The following is a 24,975-nucleotide window of genomic DNA, read 5'->3' on the forward strand; positions in this document are numbered from 1 at the left end:
ATGCAGATGATGCTGGCCCCCCTCCTTCCTGCACTATGGACTGCCCGTGCTTCATCGCAGGCCATGCAGCCAACGCTCCACCTGCTCTTTCTTCCAACCAATGTTCTGCCTTCTTCCCATCCGCAAGGGCCCAGGTGACTTCCTTTTCCAGACCCACAAAGGCACTTGAGCAGCAGCGTCCAGAGGTTTGATATGCTGGCCTGGAAGACCCAGCATTTCCTTTGGAATTCACAAGTCTCCAGGATATCCTGCTCCCAGAGCTCTGTGTATGGGGCTGCAGACTTCCGAAGTGTGTCCATGTGTGAGCAGACTCCTTTTACACTGTTACTCTTTTCTCTGGTTTCAGTGCAAAACCACATGCTGAGTGCAAGAGGCTCCAAGTAGGCCATGAAATTTAGCAAATTCACCCTGGTTCCCTCGCCTCATTTGTACCTTTACCCCCTACTTCCCTCTAGCCAGTGGTTCTCAACCTTTTTCCCATCGTGACACACCTGACAGACCATGCTCACATGTGTTACACACTGCTCATTAAAATTCACGGCGAAAATATAAAATAAAGGCCCAGTATTATTTTTATTGTTAAGAATGACACAAGGTAAAGATAAGTATTCTGTCTGCACAGAAATTGCATAAATAGAAAACATCCCATACCAAAACAGCACCAATTTCTAGCACTTAACAGTAACCACCTTACCTAAGAAAAGGCAACACTGAAAATATTACACCAGGCCTTAAGACACCAATACATCTCCTATTAGGAAAATGGACCGAGTCAGGCTGCTATGGAGCCCTACACAGAAACTACACGCCAGCAGAAAACCTCACCTGAATCACATGTGCCGACCCTCACCTAACTACGAATAAAGAGACCAAAACACATAACTAGGATGCAGACAAAAACTGAATTGGAAACCGCAACAAGCCAGAGTCTCTGTATGCAGTGTAACAAAGGAAAAAAAGAAACATCACCAATACTTATAAAACAAACCAAGAAATATAAAATCAATAGCAGCAAAACCATACTAACAAAAAGAACAGATTATTTCAAAACAGCAGATGAATGGAATATCCAATAATTAAAAACTCATATCAAAAATTTCTAGATACCAATAAAATATTTCAAAATAGCAGGCACAAAGACCTAATAATGAAAAATAATAAGGATAAAAAATATGTTTTGCTCTGCATACCTGGAAAGGTTTGATATCCAGGTGCCCTGAGATTGTTTGAATTAGCAGGAGGAGGGATGGTTTGCTTGCAGCTTTCTCCTCTCTCTCTCTCTCACTGGCTCTTAATCACTCATATGTGCACATGCTTTTTCTCTCTCACTTATATAGACTCTTAATTACACATATACACACATGCTGTCTATCTTTTCACACTTACACACACTGGCTTTCAATCACACACATACATGCTGTCTTTTTCTCTCACACACAGAGAGCATGTGGGTAAGCATTCACATGCTTACACACATGCTCTCTTTCTCTATTTTACACACAGGCTCTCAATCACATATGCACATGCTCCCTCACCTAAACCAGCTCTCAATCGCACACAGACACACATGGTCTCTCTCTTACTTATGCACACAGGCTCTTAATCATACATACACATGATCTCTCTCACACACACACACATAGTCTTTCACACAAACAGGTTTTCAATCACAAACTAACACATAAAGGTTCTCAATCATACACTTAAATTCATGCTGTCTCTCACACACAGGCTCTCAATCACACACATACTCTCTTTCACATATACAGGCTCTCAATCATTCACATACATGTTGTCTCACTCACACACACACACACAGGATCTCAAATACATATGCTTGCTCATTCACTCACTCACCCCCCCCCCCCCCCGAACTAGCAGCAGCAGGAGCTTCCTCCACTTCCAACCCTAAAGGCAGCAGCAACCTTCTTCACTTTCAGCCCTCGCGGAGAAAGGAGTCTCATCGGCCGCGGGGGTTGACGTTGTTCCTTGTTTTACTCCGAGCCGCGCTGCTCATTCCTCAGGCTGCGCCTCTCTTCTCTTCTTCGGGCCAATGTTGTCCGCACTAGCATAGTCTCTTCTTCCTGTGCATGCACCTGCTGCTCACCACTTCCTCTTCCGGGCTGCAGGGGCGGGAAGAAGAGAGCATGCCGGTGCCGCTGACTCTAGCTGTCCTGCCGCGTTCCGCCCGGGCTATCAGCATTTTAACCCCGGGCGGAGGACCTATTTCACTCGGGTTGGGGGAGAAACTGGATCAGTGCGGATCCAGGAAGTGGGATGACCCACCTGAGTGTGCTTGGCGACACACCGGTTGAAAACCACTGCTCTAGGCACTTACCTCCCTGAGGTAGGAAGCTCTGCAATTAAACTCTAATCACAGGCCTTGCCAGGCCTGGCTCATCCAATGGGCATTGCGCCTGACCACTAGCTCTGCTGACCTGGCCTCACCGGTGGCAGATAAATTTGGTTTCCTTGCAGGGGCCACCATTTTGAAATTAGCCCACTCCTGCATAACAGGAAGTGTATGTATATGAAATAGTATGAATGTATTTGGTATTCCAGAGTATGTGCAACATAGTATGCCCACCATAAAATTAAGTGAGTACTTTGCGGGGTGGAGATATGCATATTTTAAAACCTGCACAGATGGATTTGCACTGGTTTTAAAATCTTAGACAAATCTCCACAGATATGAGCATATATGGGGCTCCATGGACAGATTTGAAAGTTAGGCTCCCTGATTATAAGCCCTCTGTGCCAGGGACCTATCAACTATACCTGAAGTTATAACTTGCCTTGAACTTGAATTTGTAGTGTTATACCACAGTTGCCTATTTTATGTTCTTTAGATAATTATATTCTGTGTTTCTCTTATTTCTCAAGGTGATTCTGCAGAAGAAATTGATTTGACTGTAGTTTATCAAGCAGCAGCAAATGGAGATGTGAATACCTTAACGGAAGTGATTCGGGAAGACCCTTCAATATTAGAATACTGTGACAATGAAGGTATGATGATGATGATGTTCACCTTCTCACACATCAAAGATGAGTCAATGGAAATTGCAGCAAACCAGTTTCACATATTATAGAAGTAAATGCCCTGTCTTCTCAAAAATTAGTTATTCTGATTATCTATCCTCCATAAAGTGAACAGGCATCAGTATTTAATCTTTGACCAAGACTGGAGACAGCACGTTCTCTGATCTCTCATACTTTGAATATCACGTCTTAACTAGAATCATCTTACTCTATATTTCATTGTGAACTATTATAATTTATTCATTCTAGGCAGATCCAAAGTCCTCAGAGCTATGCAGACAAAACCTTCAAAACACATTTGAACTAACGTTGAACAACTCTAGTTCAACATGAGTAGGCACCTCTCCTGCGATAAAAGCTACTATAAAATGAATCTTCTGGGTTGCCTATTACTTGTTTATAACCCTCTTTTGATATTTGTTCAGTTTACAAAATAAAATTGTTTTTTATACACTCAGGAATTAAGCTGGAAAATGGAATATGAAGGTCACTGTGTCTGACCCTGAAGCCAGTTAACTATAGGATATTCATTGTCAATTTTCAAAACTGCAGTACACCATTTGTATGTGTAAGCAGGCCTACTAAGATTTATCCTAGTATTTTATAAAATATTGTGTAATTCTACCTTGAAAGTAGACACTTATGTTTCAGCACAAGCGTGTATTTGAAATGCAGGAACATGCGTGCTTTCTCCATCATTTTATAAAAATGTGCAAGTATATTTTGTTCCACGGACAAAATTAGCACATGCACAAGTAAGTAGCCTGCTATTTTTTAAGCTTTAAGAGTATGTACATACTTGCAGTATTGTGTGTAAATGATAACAGGGGAAAAAAGGGGAGCGTTAGGAGCATTCTAGTGAGGGATTCAGAAATATGCGCACAAGTTGCTATTTTAAAAGCAGTACTTCTGCATACGTTACCAAACTTGTTCAGGCACTTTTACACCTGCTAAATGACTCGTGCATTTGAAATTGCACTTGTCTTTGGTCTGTAGGTCAAGTAGCATTTGACCCTTAAATTGAGCAGAAATTTGATGAAATCCATAAAGCAAGGACTGTAAGATCTCATTTTCATACAATGAGGCCAATGTTTCAAGCTGATGCAACACAGAGTGCAGCAACTCATTTGCAAATTTGCTCTACACTGTGCTGACAAGGTTTATTTTGTACTGGTTCAAATGAATCAAGGAGCATCAAATAAATGAGCAGCAGTTCTATTCATGGGCAATCTATCAAATTGTTACTGCACTGTGTTATGATACTCAAAAGCTCAATGGAGTGTGCTGAGAAACAAGATTTGTGGCAAAAACAGAAAGAAGAAGCTTGAGCAATCACTAAGTTTTTTTGGTTTTTTTTTCTGGGGAAAAACTGCAGCTATAAACATATGAAGGACAGAAGAACAGGCAATGAAGAGAATTATTACAATCGAAAAACGGCTTGAAATTTTGATGTTATAGACCAGGGACGTGGCCTCAGGGTGAGAGGGGCTCAGGACCAGTGTCTCCCCACATTTGGTTCAGGCCCCCTTTCCTAGCAACAGTTATGTCACATAAAGGTGGAGAGAACATTGCACACTTAAGTAATTTTCAGTGTAGATTGGCAACCTTTGTCTTTTTATCTTATTTCATGGATATCTCGCTCCTTTTGTTTTTCTTATGCTCCCCCCCCCTTTATTTCCTATGTATTTATGTGTTAAGATTGGGTTCCTTGGTCCTTTATTGCTGATATAAGTTATATTGTGTTAAATTGAAATGCAATAAAAATAAAATTTAAAAATATATATATATATCTGAAGCAGAAACCCGTGAGGGAGTCAGTTGGACCATTAGATGATTGAAGGGTTAAAGGGGCACTTAGGGAAGATAAGGCCATTGCAGAAAGATTCAATGATTTCTTTACTTCGGTGTTTATTGAAGAGGATGTTGGGGAGATACCCATTCCAGAGGCAGTTTTCAAGGATGATATTTCAGATGAACTAAACCAAAACACAGTGAACCTGGAAGATATGGTAGGCCAGATTGACAAACTGAAGAGTAGTAAATCCCCTGGACCGGATGGTATACACCCCAGGGTTTTGAAAGAACTAAAAAATGAAATTTCATACCTATTACAATTAATTTGTAACCTATCATTAAAATCATCTGCTGCACCTGAAGATTGGAAGATGGCCAATGTAACCCTAATATTTAAAAAGGGCTTGAGGGGTGAGCCTACTTCAGTGCCAGGAAAAATTATGGAAACTGTTATAAAGAATAAAATCACAAAACAATTAGATAGACATGGTTGGGCCTTTGTCATTTAAGTTTGTAATTAAGGTTGGGCCTTGTCATATTGCTTTGCAAATGTATTTTACTTCATGCTATAGTTAAGGATTTGTTCTTCAGTTCTGATGTTTTTCGTGAAGATTTTATAATTCCATTGTCACAGTTACTTGTATCCCCTGTTCCTTGTATCGCCCCCCGAGCAAATTTGCAGTTTCATTGTAAACCGGTGTGATATGTATTTTATACAGGAATGTCGGTATAAAAAAAGTTAAAAATAAATAAACAAACAAATAAATAAAAAATACATGGTTTAATGGGACACAGCCAGCATGGATTTCCCCAAGGGAAGTCTTGCCTCACAAATCTCCTACATTTTTTTGAAGGGGTGAATAAACATGAGGATAAAGGTGAACTGGTAGATGTGGTATATTTGGATTTTCAGAAGGCTTTCGACAAATTCCACCATGAGACGCTTCTCCGAAAACTAAAAAGTCATGGAATAGGAGGCAATTGTTGGTGTTTGAGGTAGTTGTGGGTGGATCTTTGGGCCGGGGGCAGATGACCACGCTCCCGGGGGAAGATCCCGAGAAGGACCACCGGTCAGGCCCAGAGTATGGAGACAGACACATACTAGTTCTTTTATTAAACAGTATATTGAACCACCAGAGGTGGCAGTAGTGAGCTGGATGTGCCCAGCAGGGCTGTAGTCCATCAGGTACTGGAACAGCGATCCTGGATAACTGAGTTGTAGAAAAACTGAATATAGTGAGTAGGTAGAGTATGCAGAGTTCAGGACAGAACCTTGATGGTAACACTCACACAGTCTCTAGAAGTAGTCCAGGTGTTGGAATGAGTTAGGCCCTCGAGGAGCGAGTACCTGGTTCCAGGGAAAGCTCTGAGACAGAGATGGTAACTTACTGGTGTATAAGGCAGCGAAGACTTCCAGGCAGAATAAGTATTCAGCAACCAGTCTGGGAACATGGGCCCTCGAGGAGCGAGTGCCGGTTCCTGACTGTGACCTGAAAAATAAAGAGAGAGCGAGGCCCCCGAGGAGGTACCCCTGGTAAGTCCGAGGAGGCAGAGTAGCTTAGAACGAATCCATTCCCTTTGCTAACTTGATTCATTAGCGATTTCTAAGAGCTTATATATCCGGTACTGCTGATGTCATCTCAAGGGGACGCCCCTGAGGTTCACGCCATTGCTGGTACATCAGTCGGGGCCGCGCCACGCGTGCACCCTCAGGCCCTTGTGAAACATGGCGGATTGCAGCGTCGAGCCAATCTGGAGACGCCAGAGGAAAACAGCAGAATGATGCCGCGGCAGCCAACCTTCCACTTGAGCAAGAGGGAGTCGCCAAGGAGGTGAGGAGGGCGTAGTGGAGACATCGGGCAGCGACAGTTGCAACAGCAATGTCCTTTTGTGGATTGCAAGCTGGTTAAAAGACAGGAAACAGAGTAGGATTAAATAGTCTGTTTTCACAGTGGAAAAAGGTAAACAGTGGAGTGACTCAGGGATCTGTACTTGGATCGGTGCTTTTTAATATATTTATAAGTGATCTGGAAAGGGGTATAATGAGTGAGGTGATCAAATTTTCAGATGACACAAAATTATGCAGAGTACTTACTCTGCATAATTTTATCACAAGCAGATTGTGATAAATTGCAGGAGGACCTTGCAAAACTGGAAGATTCGGCTTCCAAATGGCAGATGAAATTTAACATGGATAAGTGCAAAGTGATGCACATAGGGAAAAATATCCCTTGCTGTAGTTACATAATGTTAGGTTCTATCTTAGGAGTTACCACTGAGGAAAGAGATCTAGGTGTCATGCAATTGGGCCACGGGCCTTTGTCCCCAGAGGAGCGCCAAAGACATCAGCGAGGCGGTCTCTGTCTCTACTGTGGGGCTGCGAAGCACCTCATCGCCCAATGCCCGGTCCGACCAGGAAACACCCGAGCCTAGGTCTCCCCAGGGGAGTGACCCTAGGCCTGTCCGCACCAGCTCCCCCCACTAACCCTACTGGTGACCCTCTCCGTAAGGGGTCGGGATTTCCTCCTGCAAGAATTACTTGACCAGTTGCAGATTTCCACTCATCCCTGTCCCGTTCCAATAATGCTCTCCTCCATCCATGGGGCTCCCCTCTTGGGGAGGATTACATGCATGACCGTCCCCTTGTTTTGCCATGTTGAGCCTGACCACCACGAGCATATTTTATTTTATGTGATCCAAAGGGCCATTCATCCCATGGTTCTCGGAATGCCCTGGCTGCAACAGCATAACCTGCAATTTGACTGGACCTCATTGAAACTATTCCAGTGGGGCACATCCTGTCCATACACCTGTACCATCAAAGCCACGAAATCCAGTTGCTGTTCCACGTTTGCACTTCCTAAAGGAGTACCTCCTCACTATGCCTAATTCACTGATGTCTTCTCCTTGAAGGCTGCGGACATTCTGCCTCTTCACCGGGAGTTCGACTGCCCATCAACCTTCTGCCTGATTCTGTACCACCCTGGGGTAGGGTTTATCCATTGTCCTTGCCGGAGACTCACGCCATGTTGGAATATATCCGAGAAAACCTGCAGAAAGGCTTCATCCGGCCCTCCAAGTCTCCAGCTGGGGTAGGCTTCTTTATTGTAAGCAAAAAGGATGGAAGTCTTCAGCCGTGCATCGATTACAGAGGCTTGAACGCCATCACAGTGAAGGACCGCTACCCACTCCCGCTGATATTGGAACTCTTTGACCGACTCCAAGGAGCTAAGATGTTTTCTAAATTGGACCTCCGGGGGGCCTACAACCTAGTTCGGATTAAGAAGGAGGATGCATGGAAGACAACATTTAACACTCGCATTCCGGGTAATGCCATTTGGTCTCAGCAATGCACCTGCTGTCTTCCAAAATTTCATGAATGAAATCTTCTGTGACCTCCTCTACCACTGCGTTGTTGTATATCTTGACGACATTTTAATTTACTTCAAAACCTTGGACGCTCACCGCTAGGACGAGGCTCAAGTTTTACAGCGTCTTAGAGAGAATCGCCTCTACGCTAAATCTGAGAAATGCCTGTTTGAAAAGGAATCTCTACCAGGCTATAGTTTTCCAAATCACCCTGGAGACCTTTAAAAATTTGGCGTCACATTGACCACCCTCCAGTCTTCAGGTACTATGACTGTTTTAAATGATAGGCTGCAGATCACCAGAAAGAGGTCTGCAATTTTATGGTTAAGTTCCTTGAGATCTCTGGGGGGGCAGTGGGGGAAGGTGACTACCAATCTGTCCCAGTGATTTGTTATTCTTTAGCCTGTCAGTCTGATTTATTACATCCTCCATTTTCACAGTGATTTTATTTAGTCGCTCAAATTTAACACCATCAAAAAATATTTCTGGTGTGGGTATGAGCTCACTAATGAATATATAAGATCATCAAGAAAATTTTATAAAATAAATCCATTTTAACTTTTAAAAGGAGGAAAGGACCTCAGAACCAGGCATAATGCAAAAATTGCATGTAAATGCCTTACTTTCAGTCACTGATCAAAAACATCCTCAAAAAAAGTTTTTTTTTCAAAATAATTGTGCAAACATTTGTGAAACTGTGAAATCCAAAACACTTATAGGTGAATTTTAAAAGCTGGGTGGGCACCCAAACCAGGAGATATGCGTACAAGTCGGGCCGCTGTGCGGTGAGCAGATTTTAAAAGCCACCCGTCTACGTGCGTACTTGCTGCTACGCACACAAATGAAAAATTCTGAAAAGGGGGACAGGGCATGGGCGTGGTCAGCACAGGGCATGGACATTCCTGGATTTCACCTTGAAATTTGCGTGTAAATACGTAAGTTCACAGACGTGCACAGGGATCCCCTGCTGCGTAATTATACTTCTGCTATGGATGATGTGTAAGTAGTAAAACAAAAAGATATAGGCAGATCAGTGGGTTTTTAAAGGGAGGGGCTAACAGGAGAGAAAGGAGGCTATTAAACTAGAGGGGGGTTTGAAGGTTCTATCCCTTACTTGGGAGAACTGGGAATGAACTGGGAAAACTGGGAATAGCGTTGGCACGCATGTCTATTAAAATCCCCCCACTTATGTGATAGAAGTAGCATTTGCATACATAAGTGTGCATTTACTTAAAATTGCACGCACACGAGCACGTGGTCAGGCTATTTTTATAACATACGTGCTTGTATTTGCATATGTTATAAAATGATCCTCTCCCTGGGCATCAGCCAATGAATACGCACCTGCACCCCCACACCTGTTTAAAAATTACCATCTTAATGTACAGCCACTGCAGAATCACAGAAGTACACCGCCATGAATACAGACGAGGAATACTTATAAGCAAAGGTGATACTAAGCTGACAAGGCCATTGTTTCTCTATTAAAGCTGCATTAGATCAGGGCTGAACTAGAAACAAAAAGAACATAATTAGTACAAAATTAATTTCCAAATTAAAAATTAATAAAAGATGACACTTACTTTAAGAATGAGACAACTTATATATCAAGAAAGTGACAAGTCTACAGCAATTCAAATAAGCAGTCTCAGTGCATTTATATAAAGCAAACCAGTTCACAATGCATAATAGAATATGTTCTTCTATCCCATGGCTTTTTAATTTCCTGAAGAGTCTCTCCTGAGGTAATTTGTCAAACGCTTTCTGAAAATTCAGATATACTATATTAACTGGCTCACCTTTAAGCACAAAATAAGTTGCCATGCTGGGTAGGACCGAGGGTCCATCAAGCCCAGCATTCTGTTTCCAACAATGGTCAATCCAGGATAAAAGCACCTAGCAAGTACCCAAACAGTAAATAAAGTACATGCTACTAATGCTGGTAATAAGAAGTGGCTATTCCCTAAGTCAACTTGATTAACAGCAGTTTATGTACTTCTTCAGAAACTTGTCCAAACCCAGCTATGCTAACTAACTTTACTACAATAAATTCCAAATCTTAACTGAGCATTGAGTGAAAAAGAATTTTCTCCGATTTGTTTTAAATGTGCTACTTGCTAACTTCATGGAATGTCCCCTAATCCTTGTATTATCTGAAAGAGTAAATAACCGATTCACATTTACCCGTTCTAGTCATAGAAACATAGAAACATAGAAATGACGGCAGAAGAAGACCAAATGGCCCATCCAGTCTGCCCAGCAAGCTTCACACATTTTTTCTCTCATACTTATCTGTTTCTCTTAGCTCTTGGTTCTATTTCCCTTCCACCCCCACCTTTAATGTAGAGAGCAGTGATGGAGCTGCATCCAAGTGAAATATCTAGCTTGATTAGTTAGGGGTAGTAGCCGCCACAATAAGCAAGCTACACCCATGCTTATTTGTTTTACCCAGACTATGTTATACAGCCCTTATTGGTTGTTTTTCTTCTCCCATGCTGTTGAAGCAGAGAGCCATGCTGGATATGCATCGAAAGTGAAGTATCAGGCACATTTGGTTTGGGGTAGTAACCGCCGTAACAAGCCAGCTACTCCCCGCTTTGTGAGTGCGAACTCTCTTTTCTTCTCCCCTGCCGTTGAAGCAGAGAGCTATGCTGTATATGCATTGAAAGTGAAGTATCAGGCTTATTTGATTTGGGGTAGTAACCGCCGTAACAAGCCAGCTACTCCCCTCTTTGTGAGTGTGAATCCTTTTTACCACATTTCCTCTTGCTGTTGAAGCTTAGAGCGATGTTGGAGTCACAGTAAGCCTGTGTATGTTTATTTAATAAGGGTATTGTCTCCAGGCAGTAGCCATCATTCTGGCGAGTCACCCACTCTTCATTGGCGGCCTCTTGACTTTATGGATCCACAGTGGATCCATAAAGTGTTTATCCCATGCCCCTTTGAAGTCCTTCAAAGGGGCGTGGGATAAACACTGTGGATCCATAAAGTCAAGATAAACTTTTGATAAACTAAAAAGGGGTGTGGGATAAACACTGTGGATCCATAAAGTCTTCTCTTGATTTTATAGACCTCTATCATATCCCCTCTCAGCCGTCTCTTCTCGAAGCTGAGCAACCCTAACCTCTTCAGCCTTTCCTCATAGGGGAGCTGTTGTGCTCCTGCCCGCGGGCCCAGCCACGAGCAGGTGCTTACCTCACAGCCCAGAGGCCGCTGCAGTCCTTGGACTTTCCTGAGCGGCAGGAGCCGCCGCCGCCGTTCCTCCTTCGTTCCGTGACCCGGAGGCCGCGACGCCGCTCCCAGCTCCGCGGCAGGGGCCACTGACGTCTTCCTCATGGTCCAGAGGCCGCAGTCCCCAGTCACCCTTGCGGCTGGGAGCTGCTTCCTGCTCCCTCCTCTGCGGCTGGATGCCGCCGACGACATCGAGGCCTGCCCGGAGGCCCAGCTCCTGCTCCTCCACATTGCGGCAGGGATGCTACTGTCCAGGGTCCTGCTTCCCGTTCCTGTCCCTCCTAAGGCGTGAGGCCGCGCCTCTCTTCCTTACTTAAAGGGCCAGTGCAGGTTTGGCCCTCCTCGGACTCCTCCTCAGGCGTTTCCTGCAGAGCCCTACAAAAGGGCTCAGACTTCATTCACTCCTCGCCTTAGCAAGGAGCTAGTCCTCCTGGGAGCTTCTCCTCCTTTGGACTTCTCTGCATCCTGCTCCTGCCCGGCATCTTCGTTCCTGATCATCTCCTAATGTCTGAGTCCTGATGTCCTGACCCTGATGTTCCAGGTCCTGAGCAACCCGTGCCTCCAGGGGTTCCTTGATTTTAAAGCCTGAGTTCCGGATTCCATGTTTTAATTCAGATACTGTTCCTGTTCCGACTCCAGAGGATCCAAGGGGTACACCTCGTTCCTGGCCTGTGTTGTGTCCCGAGCTTGCCCGCTCCTCTTGTGGTCAGCGAGCAGCCATCCGGCTGTGTAGGGCGCATGGAAGACAGTGTGGTCCGCAACCAGCCTACGGGCTGTGTAGGGCGCCTGAGGGACCTTGCTCGCCACGTCTTGTCTTCTCATCTTCAGTTCCAGTCTTTCCCAGATGAGGTTCCGTCTCACCACAAGGGCACACCCCACTTGTTCTGCAATGGGGAGCGCCCCCCCCCCCCCCCACCCAGCGCTCCCTCCTTGGATCCAGAACAGGAGAAAAATGTAGCAGATTGGTAAGGCAAGACTTCCCCTGGCTAAATCCATGTTGGCTTTGTCCCATTAAACTATGACTATCTATATGTAACCCCCTGGGTGGGACAAATCTTTTAGCTGCCACTTAGGGACACAGAGAAAAAAAGAGGATGGACCCTTTGTGCACACAACTCTTAACTCTCTCAGTTTCTCCATGGATAGCATTATCTCCCCTCCCTTCCACTTTTTATCTCTCTTTCCATTCTCCTCACAAGTTCAGGACCCTACCACATGCTGCTGTCCCCCACCCTCTACTGTATTGCATGTCCCAAGCCACACACTACCTACTTCCTCCATCCTCCTAGCTATCCTTGACTCCTCCTTTCACCCCACAATGACCTGCTAAGTTAGAAAAAGACCAATGAAAGGTGTGCAGCTAGTACTGAAATTAAAGAAGGAGAGAGGTGGACCTGAAAATCTTGGGATATTACTGCCTTCTTCTTTTTCTATGCTGTTTCTCCCTCTCCTCCTTCCTCTCTTTCCCTTCTGTTTATCTCCTCCTCTCCTCTCCTCTTTCACTTTCTCCTTCCTCTTCCTCAAGCTCCTCTCCCTCTCTCCATCTCTTCTCCTTGCTTACTGCAGTATTATCTGCTGCAGTAGCCAAAACACATTTTCTCCTACAAACTGTTTCTGGCCAGTTGGTGGCTTTTATACCAAGTGCAGTCAGTGCTTGATGTCTGCAATGGAGTGGATGATACATTTTTGCATTAGTGCACAGTTGTAAATTAGCGAGTGGTTTAGTAACTAAGGTGATAACGTTGGCATTCTCATTATTCATTTGTATCCCCTTTTTGCTCATTAACATGTGCCTGGATGGTATGGTTTATCATTCATAGGCAAAAGTGTAAGTGGTGCTTGAACGTGCATTCCTAAGACAGTAATGAATACAATGCTATTTATCATGTATGCTGAACTGATTTAGAGTTCACGCCAACTGTTAGCAACCTTTAGTGAATCGGACTTTAAATGTAGAATGTAAATATTATGCACCTATATAAAATGAATGCTTCATTAGATTTCAGACTTTGCAGATTTATCAGAGAGCTCACTGATTGTACAAAACTCTTGCTTAAAAGTGGGCAAATCAAATCTTTTGAAACTATATTTCAATATTTATTTCAAGGCAGTACACCTTTGATGCATGCTGTTTCTGGGCGTCAAGTTGATACCGTGAAGTTATTACTGAAGATGGGAGCTAATATTAATACCCAAGATGCCTGTGGACGAACCAGCTTATCTCTGGCAACATATCTGGTATAAAGATTTCTATCAGTTCCCGAATGAGAAAAAAAAAAATCAACAGTGGAAAGAATAAAAAGAGAGAGAGAAATAGCAGGAGAGATTTATTTGTTTTTGCAGAAAAAAAAGCTAAGTATTGTCTTGCTAAAATATAATTATTATCTGAGCTGTATTTTCCTAGGTTTGAACCACCAGAACAGGAAATGCGATGTATAGCAAGTACCATTAAAAAAAGCCTCATATCAAACACTGAAAACCTGCCGCTTGCATTTGGAAATCAAAGCATACAAGGCATGAGAGAAGCCCTTATCATTAGGACATTTCAGTATAAGCAGTATCTTGGTTCTTTTTCCATCATTATTTTTTTTGCAACGAGTTTTCCCATTTGATCCATTTTCATTTACCTGGGATTGCAGCAACTGCTTTCATATGAAACTCAGTGTTGCTGTGGCAGCTAAATATTTGCTTGAACTCATTGATACAACATGGTATTGTTAATCTCTTGTATCCTTTCTTTTGACTCTATGTTTGATGTTCTCTAACGTCGTATGTAATTTTTTTACTTGATTTCCATGTAATTCTCTTCACATCAATAAGATCATAAATCAGCTGTAACATATATTAAAACAAATTGTTAAGAGCATTAAAGGGAATTGGATATATCAAATATTTTAGGAGTCCTACGTATTGATATCATAACAGCATATTATGGTATATATACTGTATATGTTTTCACTTTAGAATGACCATCACTAATGATTGATTCTTCTACAAATCAGTGTTTTGGACATTCATAACAAGAGAAATAAAGTGAACACTGTACAACAAAGTTTAGATGTGCACACTGTTTTATACATATTTCAGTCCTTTATCAGAAAGCCCCTCCCTTATTATGTATAGATAAGTTCCTTGTGATGTATGTCCTCTACAGCAGTGGAAAAGTTTAATGACAATCCTGCTCATTCCCTTTTTCAGATATCTGTGGTTGTCTTGCAATACAGAGTGGAAAGTCTGACATCCTTAGGATTTGTTACATATAAAACTGCAGCAGCTGATGGTCAATAATTTCCTTTTTCTGTAATTAAAAGACCAGTAAAATGGCTATACTTCATATACGGTACTTCCATACAGGAGCAAACACTGGCATCAGAAGAATAAATACTCTTTTTTGCATTTAGTTTGGGCCTCAGGCTACAGTTGTGCTATTGCAGTGTAGCAGAATGGACCTTAAAGACTGACAACAGTAAATAAGAAAGGGATTAGGAATATAGAATGACTGTTGGAGAAATCAGTGCTTTTTTCTTTATGTTTTAATGTTTATTTTGTCTTTAGGGATGGCTTGAAGGCTGTGTAAGTCTACTCAGAAATGGCGCAAAGCAGAATATACCAGACAAAAATGGGAGATTGCCTTTGCATGCTGCCACTGCTGAGTCAGATGTGAGGTACGTCCCAAAGCTTCCGAATGTAAACAATATTTTAGAGCCATTCACAATAATGTTGATCAGTTGGTGTCTGACTGAAAATATATGTTCAAGCAGATATTGGCATTGGGGCTTGTAGCCATAAACTATCAGAGGATACATTCAGTATTTGGGAAACGTATTTGAACTTTCATATTTGATCTTTGATGTTTCATGTCCCCAACAAGAAATATCTCATGTTTTGTTTCAGCAAACTCAATTTTCAATTTCTCCAAGAGCTACCTAAATAATTGTTGTAGACTTACAAGGAGGTGGATAGTGGCATTCAAGCACATTTATGGTTCTAGTGAGTTCTTAGAGTCATTATAAGAGTAGTCTTATACTGAGTTGTAGGGCAAGAGAGCTGTCACTCTAGGCCTACAGAACACCCACAGTTACCTGGCACCCAATTAACTAAAGTTCCCCATTAATGAACTGCTACACTATCCCCATTTGCATGATATATGATGTGCACTTGTGCTTATTAGTAAGTGCCAATTTTCTATACAGACATTTGTTTTGTTTCATCTAGTATTTCATTTAGGGGTAGATTTTAAAAGCCCTACGCGCGCCGGGTCTATTTTCAAAAGGCCCAGCGACGTGCATAAAGCCCCGGGAGGCATGTAAGTCCCGGGGCTTGCAAAAAGGAGAGGGGCGTGGGCAGGGTGGTCCGGGGGTGGGGCAGGGGTGTGTCCAGAGGCCTCTGCATGGCCGCTGTGCCGGGGGATCGTGCGCCGACAGTCAGCCGGCGCGCACAAGTTACGCCTGCCTCTGGCATAACTTGTGAGGTAAAGGTACGGGGTTGGGTTTTTTTTGGACTGGGGGGCGGGACAGGTAGGGGAAGGGAGGGGAAGGTGGGGGGGGGGGAACGGGGAAAGCCAGCTGGTCTCCCCGAGGGCTCGGTGCGCGCAAGGTGCACTAGTGTGCACCCCCTTGCACGCGTCGACCCCTGATTTTATAACATGCGCGCGGCTGCGCACGCATGTTATAAAATTGGGCGTACATTTGTGCACGCTGGGTAGCGCGCACAAATGTACGCCGCGCGCATACCTTTTAAAATCTACCCCTTAATGTTTTTCAGTTTTTTTGATTGTTTTATTTTGTTTATTTGAAATTTTAAAAACTAAAGAAATGAAAAACAAAATGAAACCAAAACTTACCCTGTTTCGCCCCCCACGCAAAAAGAAAAAAGAAAAAACACCACCTCCCAGGCTCTTCCCCAATATCCCCAGCCTCCCCAGACCTTCTTACCACATGAAGTCTTGAAAATGTGTTTAAAGCTTCACAGGGCAGGAACGCTCCTCAGTCATTCCTACCCCACCTTATTTATTTATTTATTTATTTATCTAAATTCTTTTTATACCGGTATTAGTGGTTACGTCATACCGGTTTACATCTGAACTGAGGTAGAAAATACATCAAACAGGGACAGGGGATGGGACCTTCATTGTAATATCAAATGACGCTGGCAGACCAAGGCCGCTTGCCTTTATTACTTTCTTCCTGAGTCTGGACAGTGCCATTTTGGATGGAAGAAAGTAATAAAGGCACCAGCCTTGGGCTGTCAGCACCATTTGAAATAGCAGCAGCAGCAGTGAGGCAGGAGTAACCAGTTTGTTCTTGCCTCATGAAAACTGGAATGGATTTTAAGGACCGGAGGAAGCTAGGGACATCAGGAAAAGGGACCAGGAAGTTTTTAAAGGGGGGGGGGGGGGATTGCAGAGGACCAGACAATGTTTTTTTAAAACAATGAAATTTTGTTCATTTTTCTTATATTTTCTTTTAAAAATGAAATGAAAATAGAAGATTTTGTAAAAATGTCCTATTTCATTTTAGCAAAAGATATCCCTATTATTTACCCATTTAGTTGCCAACAAATGATGCCAATATGTATGTCTATTTATTAAGCTGGGGTAAAGTAAGGCCCATAACGTGTGTTAATTGCAATAATTAACGTGCACTACTGTGCAAAAATGAGCTCCATATTCACAGAAGAAATGTATGCAAGGGGCATGGTTACGCTAAATTGCAGTGGCGTACACATTACAGAATGTACCATGCAGTACGTACTTTACTTGCATTGCACTTTTTCGGGTGCTACAGAATTTAGGGCCCATGATGCCATTCAGAGTGCATTGCACCATGTCCATGCTTGGTTCATTTTCTCCATTTCCCTCATCACCACCCTCACCACCACCCCACAAAAAATGTAATCATTGCCTGAGCATTATTTTTCTAGGCTTCAGTTTCCACGATAGGAAATAATTCAAGTACCATGTCAACTTTCCCTGCCCATGCTTTCTCAGTGCTGTTAGTCAGGAGGTGGGTGCTGGACTCTGGAGAAGAGACTTTTAGTGTAGTAAAGGAATGTGAATTTGGAGATGAAGACCAGGTTAGAGATGGCCCAGGAGTTGCAGGTGGAATCCAAGCCCTAGGACATCTCTCAGCTGAAAGACAGTGAAGAGGACCTGCAGGCTTTGGCAGTGGAACAGACAGTGCCCATGCATAAGATACAACCACCTAGGAAAAGCTGCAACCCATTAAGAAGCTTTTGGGCACACTCTAAATGCCAGCATCCAGAAGAATGTTGAACAGAATGAGGTCTCTGAAGATCCCTTCCCAGCTGCAGAGCCTATCGAAGCCCTCAGCCTGAGAACAAGTGGTAATTATTATTATTATTTATTTTATTTATATTCCCCTCCTCATGCTGCAATAGCATGCCTTCACTGCCGAAGAGGAAATGGGCAATTTACCCTATGGAGATAATCTGCCTACATTATGCCAGCCAGCAACAGACCCAGGCCATCCCAAAGCAGCTCCTGTCAATGAAACAGGGTCTCAACAGCCTGACAATCACTGTCACTTAAGGCCTCTGAGGAATAAATTTATGGACTAAGCTGCTGAGGCTTTGGACCCTGCCTGTTTCCCTGCCTGCCTGCCTAAGGCTTCTGGAAAACAAATCAATGAACTGTATGTTGCTGTGGCCTTTCTCCCAGCCTGCCTGAGGCCTCTGCTGTTCTGGCCTCTGAATTATTTGTGTTAGGGCTTTCTGGTGCCTTCATTATCCTCCGCTCTATGCCACTTCTGTCTGTATTCCTGGGTGTGATTTCTTGGTCTGCATGTAAAAGGCAAGAAATCATTTTTTAGCCAATTGATTTTCGCTGACTGCTATCGCTATGATTATTGTTTTACGTTTTTATTGTCACCAGTGTGCGGAGACCCCCAAATTTGACCACAGCATGAAAAACATCCTCTGATTTTGCCTGGCCCTTGGCCTGTCGGTGTGGGCTGAAAGAGCTGCGGGCCATCATGCACCAAACACGCCAGCTGCATCCGACCTAGAGACCACTAATTGTGTAAGAAACTGACAAATGTGCAAAGCAGATGGAAGGGCACCCAAGGCTGTGGGTTTGTCCCACTGTCACCGCAGCTTACACCCTAGCCTCCAAAGTGGGAAGCGTCTACCATCCCAGAATCTTTCATGTACCTGAGCATGGGCCTGTCTTGAAGTCCAATCCTCCATGCGAGAGCCGAGCGGGGCCTCAGCATCCTGCAAAGCAGAATGCAAGCAAGAGAAGTGAGAGAGAGTGACTGCTCCAGTCCAAAAAAAAAATGGATTTCCTGGTGCCTGAGTGTATGCCCCAGAAGACCTGGAAAGCAGGCTGATGTAGTGGGGAGTAGTAAGGGATTATTAGCGCTGCCCAGCATTCCAAACAACTCCGAATTCACAGAAGGAAAGCGGTTACCTAGGGAACCTAGATGGCTTGGGTGCCATCAGCCCAGTGACATCATCAGAGAGGGATAGTGAAACTTTTTTTTTTCTACAGAGAGTTTAGAATTTGGAGAAAAATGAACTGCAGTGCCACAGCGAGGGAGCGCTGTGTCAGTGCTTCTCTCCCAAAGTAAAAAATAAAAATAAAAATGGTGCTCAAAACACTGGCAGGAACAATAGAATATACAGTAGAATGAATGTTGGGGGGGGGGGGGGCGTTTGAATTGTGCCTAAATATTTATGGAGATTGCTTATGAGAGAGAATGAACATTCCAGGTAGAAAACACATGAGAGTCCCAGAAACTCCTCTTCCAAGGGAAAGCTTTAAGAGGAAACGTTCACTCCGAGTCGTCCAGTGAATTCTGAACTAGAAAACTTTCTACTGGTTTCAGAGAAAACCTGAGAAAGGAACTTCTCTGGCAAAAGGGCTCAGGAGAGAAAGTGAACTGAGAAAAGAGCTTAAACTTCCCACCTGCAAAGACTAAGTAGTGTTAGTGAGCACTAACCAGTGGGTTTTTAAAAAGGGAGTAGAGAGTAAAACTAAAACACTCTCTGCACCCCAAAGAGAAAAGTGTAAGATATTTCCTCAGAGAAATAGAGAGAAAGAAGGGGAACATAAGTAACTGAGGCCTAAATTTATCAAACTGCACTAAATATCGTAATTGATAGGAAAAGGGGCATGGTTTATGGTAATAGCCTATTTATCACAATGTGTGTTATCTTAGTGCTTCACATACGTATTAGCGCAAAGTGCATTAACTTTTCACATTTTGCGGTAATACCTACATAATTGCATTTCCCTACTCGCAAAGTGCTCATTTCACCACTGGTGCCACCCCCAGAGGTGCTCTCTCTCTCTCCCCGCCCCCCTCCCCTCAGGCCCTTCCCCAGCCTAAAAAATGCCGAAAATGGAATTTGTGAAAAAATTGCAAGTTTGGTTATGGGCATATTGCATGACATCGCGCAGCTTAACGCAATTGAAAAAGGTGTACTTATTTTTGGCGTTAAAATTGTGCGATATTGTACATTTTGGCTTCACGAAGCCTGCCCACTTTTACAGAATTCCCGCTCCCCAATCCCTCCGTTTTTAAAAATTTGATTTGCACCATGCGTTATGGTGCTTATTGCATGCGTTAAGGTGTTTTTCACATGCAAAAAACGCCTTAACGTGATTTGATAAATGACCATGTGAATGAGATGAGTTCCCATAAGCAGAACTCAAATCAGTCATATGCTATTGTTTCTACCTGCTTTAGTTAAGGAAAACACAATTATCCCTTGTTTTCTATAGTTAGCTGAACTAGTTCAATAAGCCGCCGTGGACATAACATTTTAGGGAACACAAATAGTTTCTGGAAGAACTATCGGGACTAGGGAATCAGAGTTTTTTAATTGATTTTTGTAAAATCAGGTAGTAGGTGCAGAATGACGAGAGTCAAGAGGAATTAGCCACGCACCCCAGCAGCATACTCAAAGAACACCGGACAAGCTCAAAGAAGAGAAAAAGTCAAGTGTGCACACCAGCGAAACACACAGGCCTGTTTGCAAAAGACAACAGAGGACAGTGAAAAAAGGAAAAGAAATAGGAAAATAAAACACTCAAAGAGAGACAGAAAGTAAAAAGAAAAGGTAACGAGAAACATACTTACCCAGGAATGCTCCCTAACACAATGTACATACTCGTGCCATCTAAGGAGACAGAAGTATGACATAAAGAATCAATTCATAGTGTTACATTAAGGGGATAGACATAAAGGGCCAGATTTTCAAAGGGTTATGCATGTAAATCCTCAGGATTTATGCGCGTAACCGCTCCTGCACGCACCGAACCTACTTTGCATAGGCCTGGCGACGCGCGCAAGCCCCAGGACGCGCATATGTTCCGGGATTTGAAAAAAGAGATGGGCCGTGAGCGGGCCGGGGGATCGCGCACCGGCACTTGGTCGGTGCGCACAACCTACGCCTGCCCAGAGGCAGGTGCAACTTGCCTAACAAAGGTATGGGGGCATTTAGGTAGGGCTGGGGGCGGGTTAGGTAGGGGAAGGGAGTGGAAGTGGGGGGGCGGAGAGAACAGGGAAAGCCATCGGGGCTCCCTTAGGGTTCGGCGCACACAAGGTGCACAAGCGTGCACCCCCTTGCGTGCACCGACCCCGGATTTTATAACATGCGCGCGGCTGGTTCTTGGAGTAGTAAGGTCTAGGAGAAAAGAAAAAAAAAAGATATAAAGTTTTATAGTTATTTATGCATTGAATTTGATAAGAAAAAGTATTGTATGTAACAGAAGTACTTGTTCAAAACAAGTGACCTATTTCACATAAAATTATTTATTTCTTAATAATTGACATTACATTTTAAATATTGTTCGCACAATATTTGTGTTACCATCTGATTTACTTCTTCTTAAACCTCTGCCTTCCCCCTTTATCCTGAGGGACTGTTTGGGTGGGTTGCAATCCCCTTTAGTCCTGGTAAGGTGCCCCGAAAGGAAGGAGAACATTCCACTTAGCTGACCCCTTTGTGTAAACAACAAGTGACACCCAATTAGAAACATCTAAAGACTGAATATTATTAAACTCAGCCACAGCCCTCAGCAGGGGGGGGGGGGTGTCACGCCACAGAGAAGGGGGGTTAAAGCAGGATCACACTCTCTCTCCCTACGCCTAAGATTTGCTCCTTACATGTGCAACTCTTTCCGGCAAAGTGGTGTGCATTGCTGGCACTATGGACCTGGCTGCCACTCCATGTCATTTCCAGGCCAGGTGCAGGGAAGCACAAGGGATCCTCTGAGATTTGGATTCATTTCAGCTGGAAACAGCGAGATTTTGAATCATGTAGAAGGCAAGCCCTATTTCAGCCTCTTTAACTAGAGGCTGCTGTACTGGTTTGTTTGTGCTTGGCTAAAAGCAAGTGGGCCTGTAAAAGCAAGTATCTGTGTGGATTTTTAGTTTAGCTATAGAGAGAGACAGAGTATTTCCTTTTAGTTCTCTTATTCTTTAAGTCAAGGCCCAAAGCCTTGCTGCCTGATTCTTAGTGAGTATGAGAGTGATTCAAAATTCACATCTAGTAGATGGTGATCTCTAGTGAATTTTGCATTTAATTAAGTAACCCCTCCTCCTTCCTTTCCCTGGGGGTCACCTTCCCAGCCTCGGGGAGTACTGGGGCAGGTTCTCTAAGGTGGAGTATGCTTCATCTTTGGGCATGGGTTGGGGACAGGTTTCCCTGTATGCCCCCCCCCCCCTTGGTCTGAACTATGAATGACCCTATGCTTGAGGTGGGGAGTACCACATGAGAAATTATATTTACTAATATGATTCATCTTCGTGTTCATAGCTTGAGTTGGGGATGAGACAGGGTCCCGGTCACTCCGATACCACAATTCTGTGCCCTGCCCAAACAAATCATCACACCAGAAGAAAACAGTAATTAACCCTTTTACTAGTTCTGTGTACGTAGACAGTAAATCCAACCAGAACATTAAATGGGAAAATTACGGTAGTGAAGCATAATATAAACTTGCAATTTTCTTATTTTATATCAAGCAATGCAAAAATAACACTGGGTATGGCCTGACAGCCAAGGCACCAACATAATCATCTGGATAGTAAAATAACTCAAGGAACACTAATAGAGAAAAGTTGAGGGAGGGGGGAGGGAAGCAGTGAAGTACACAGCTTTCAGAAATTGTCTTTACCCCTGAGTACTCAAAAAGGGGGTGAGGAAATAGATCCATCCCAATGTCACCAGTTTGTAAAGGGTGCACCCTGTCCCAAACACAAAATTGTGTGGAAAAAAAAACAATCTAGAAAAAGAAAGTTCCTCTTGATAGTGGAGCTGGCTAGATGATAAACCAAACAGATGAGCACTGCAGTGTGTAAATGGTCTCTCTCTCCTGGGGAGCTTCCCCAAATAGTTTACTTGGTACTAAACAGAAGGCTGGCCTGGTATCCGACTCTTACAGAAAGATCACGGTCCTCCAGTTTTTCTTTCCCATCAAGGGTTTAGCTGAAAAGCTGAATCAATTAAGATGAGATACTGAATTTGGGGACAAAAGGCAAGGAAATAAACATGCTCCCTACTCTGCTAAGATACTCTCTGTGCAAAGTTTAGATTACTTAACTCAGTCTCATAGGAGGGTGATCCAGCCATGTGCTCCTGGGCCTGGATATCTCTGGAAAGGTAGTCTTTCAGTCTCTCAGCTCCTGGATCTTCTGTCCCTTGTTGGGATTTTACATGTAACTCGCTATGAAGCAAGAACAGCTATCTCTCTATTTTCTCAGAGTGCAGACTTCTGTCTCTCCTTTTGATAATTATCTCTTCGGGAGAAGAACTGATTGCAGGGCTGCTAGATGCACTCCTCTCTTCTTGGCTCCTGACTCCAACTCCTGGCCATCCCTTCCTCGCACACACAGACAGAGCCAGCTAAATTGTACCTTTTCTACTTTATATGGTCTTCCAGCATTCCTTTGGCTTCCTCCTCTGCTGTCTATGAAGTACTGTTATCTGGGAAAGCTAAATAGTACAGCCCTTTTCCCAACTTGTTAACATTGTGAGTGCTGGTTTCTGATTCTTGCAGAATATTTGTCATTCACATGAGAGCACAGAGGCATCTTTGATGTATTTTTATATTCCTTCACCTTGGGTGCAGTGGCTTGATGTTTCTGCAGAGTTGAAAACTTTTTGACTAATCCAGAGCACATCATTCAGATCCAGATGCAGCTCAGTCCACATTGTAAGGCTCCAACACAAGATAAGCTTGTAAAGGCAGGATCCTGGTTTATAGTAGCTTGCTAAACCTGTAAGGCCAAACTGAGCTAAGGACCTCTCAAAATAACTGCTATGTCCATGCTATTCTTGTGCCCCCAAAAATAAAACATTTATTTTAATACACAAAAAAATCCAAAATAATAGTAAATAAATTAATAGTGCTAAATAAATAAATAAGAGTCCATTTTCTTTCCAAATTAGTCACTTCCCCAACAATCACAGTTCAATTCTTTTCCACTCCCCAGAAGTTAAAACTTTACTCTTCTTTGCTATTCCCTAGACCCTGTGCAGATCCAATTCAATTTCTCACAGTCTCTCTTCCCCAAAATCTCTTCACAAAGTCTCTCCTCTCTTCAACCCTAGAGGGGTCCTGGATGTATTTCTTTCCTTTACATGAGTCACACCAATAAGTACTCACACTTCAGAAGCAGCTCAAAATCCAGTCATTGTACTTCAGGAACAGCTCCAGAATAGTACATCCCCAGTCCGATGGGCCAGGGCCAATCCTGAGCTCTGAAGTGAAATAACCAGCCAGTACCTCTTCCCCTAGGTTGGGCCAGCTCCCACACACACACACGGGCCGATACAGTAAAAACGCGGGAGAGCAGGCAATTCAGAAAGCAAAATGTGCGGCTTGGCTGCACATTTTGCTTTCTGAATCGCGCGGGAATACCTAATAGGGCCAGCAACATGCATTTGCATGTTGCGGGCCCTATTAGGTTCGGGGGGGTTGGACGTGCGTTTTGGACGCGCTATTACCCCTTATTGAATAAGGGGTAAAGCTAGCACGTCCAAAACGCGCGTCTAAATGCTGGCTAACAGTGCGCTCCGTCGGAGTGCACTGTACTGTACTGTACTGTAACGGCCCAACATACATACAGTTCCCAAGTACAACTCCCAAATTCAAAATGTCTTCTCACTCTGGACCATTCCTTACTCCTATTCACATAAGGGCTGTTGGAAGCACCCAGGCACTTCTCTGCCCAACTCTCTCTGTGCAACTCTCCAAATGCATTCCTGGGGGGAATTACATTTGGAAGAGGACACCCTATGTCACAGTAATCCATAGATGTTTCCCATTCACTGCAAGAATAAAGAAGGGACCCTGAGGGCTGGATCAAGGAACCAAAGAACCACAAAATCAGAGATTTACTATTTTGACTTACTTTATGGAGATTGACTGAAAGAGACTTGTACCAAATGTCATGTTACATGTTTGAACTGCCTCATCAATAACGTTGCGCTTGAACAACAGCTTTGTGTGCATCTTATTTATTGGCCAGGGCCCAGGAGTTTATGCTTTCCTGCCCATAGAGAATCCTG

The 24,975-nt window shown here is 43.5% G+C and overlaps 1 protein-coding gene across 1 annotated transcript in view; it reads left to right on the top strand.

Moving 5' to 3' along the window:
* The first annotated feature begins 585 nt into the window (after nt 1-585).
* ANKRD55 (ankyrin repeat domain 55) overlaps nt 586-24,975 on the top strand; it is a 142,152-nt gene continuing 117,762 nt past the window's right edge. The window contains exons 1-4 of the mRNA XM_029619627.1: nt 586-595; nt 2,884-3,006; nt 13,541-13,671; nt 14,989-15,098. Coding sequence (XP_029475487.1) covers nt 586-595; nt 2,884-3,006; nt 13,541-13,671; nt 14,989-15,098 — 374 coding nt within the window. The remainder of the gene's footprint in view (nt 596-2,883; nt 3,007-13,540; nt 13,672-14,988; nt 15,099-24,975) is intronic.

This window comes from Rhinatrema bivittatum, chromosome 1 (assembly GCF_901001135.1).
Source record: "Rhinatrema bivittatum chromosome 1, aRhiBiv1.1, whole genome shotgun sequence".
NCBI classification, from domain to species: domain Eukaryota; kingdom Metazoa; phylum Chordata; class Amphibia; order Gymnophiona; family Rhinatrematidae; genus Rhinatrema; species Rhinatrema bivittatum.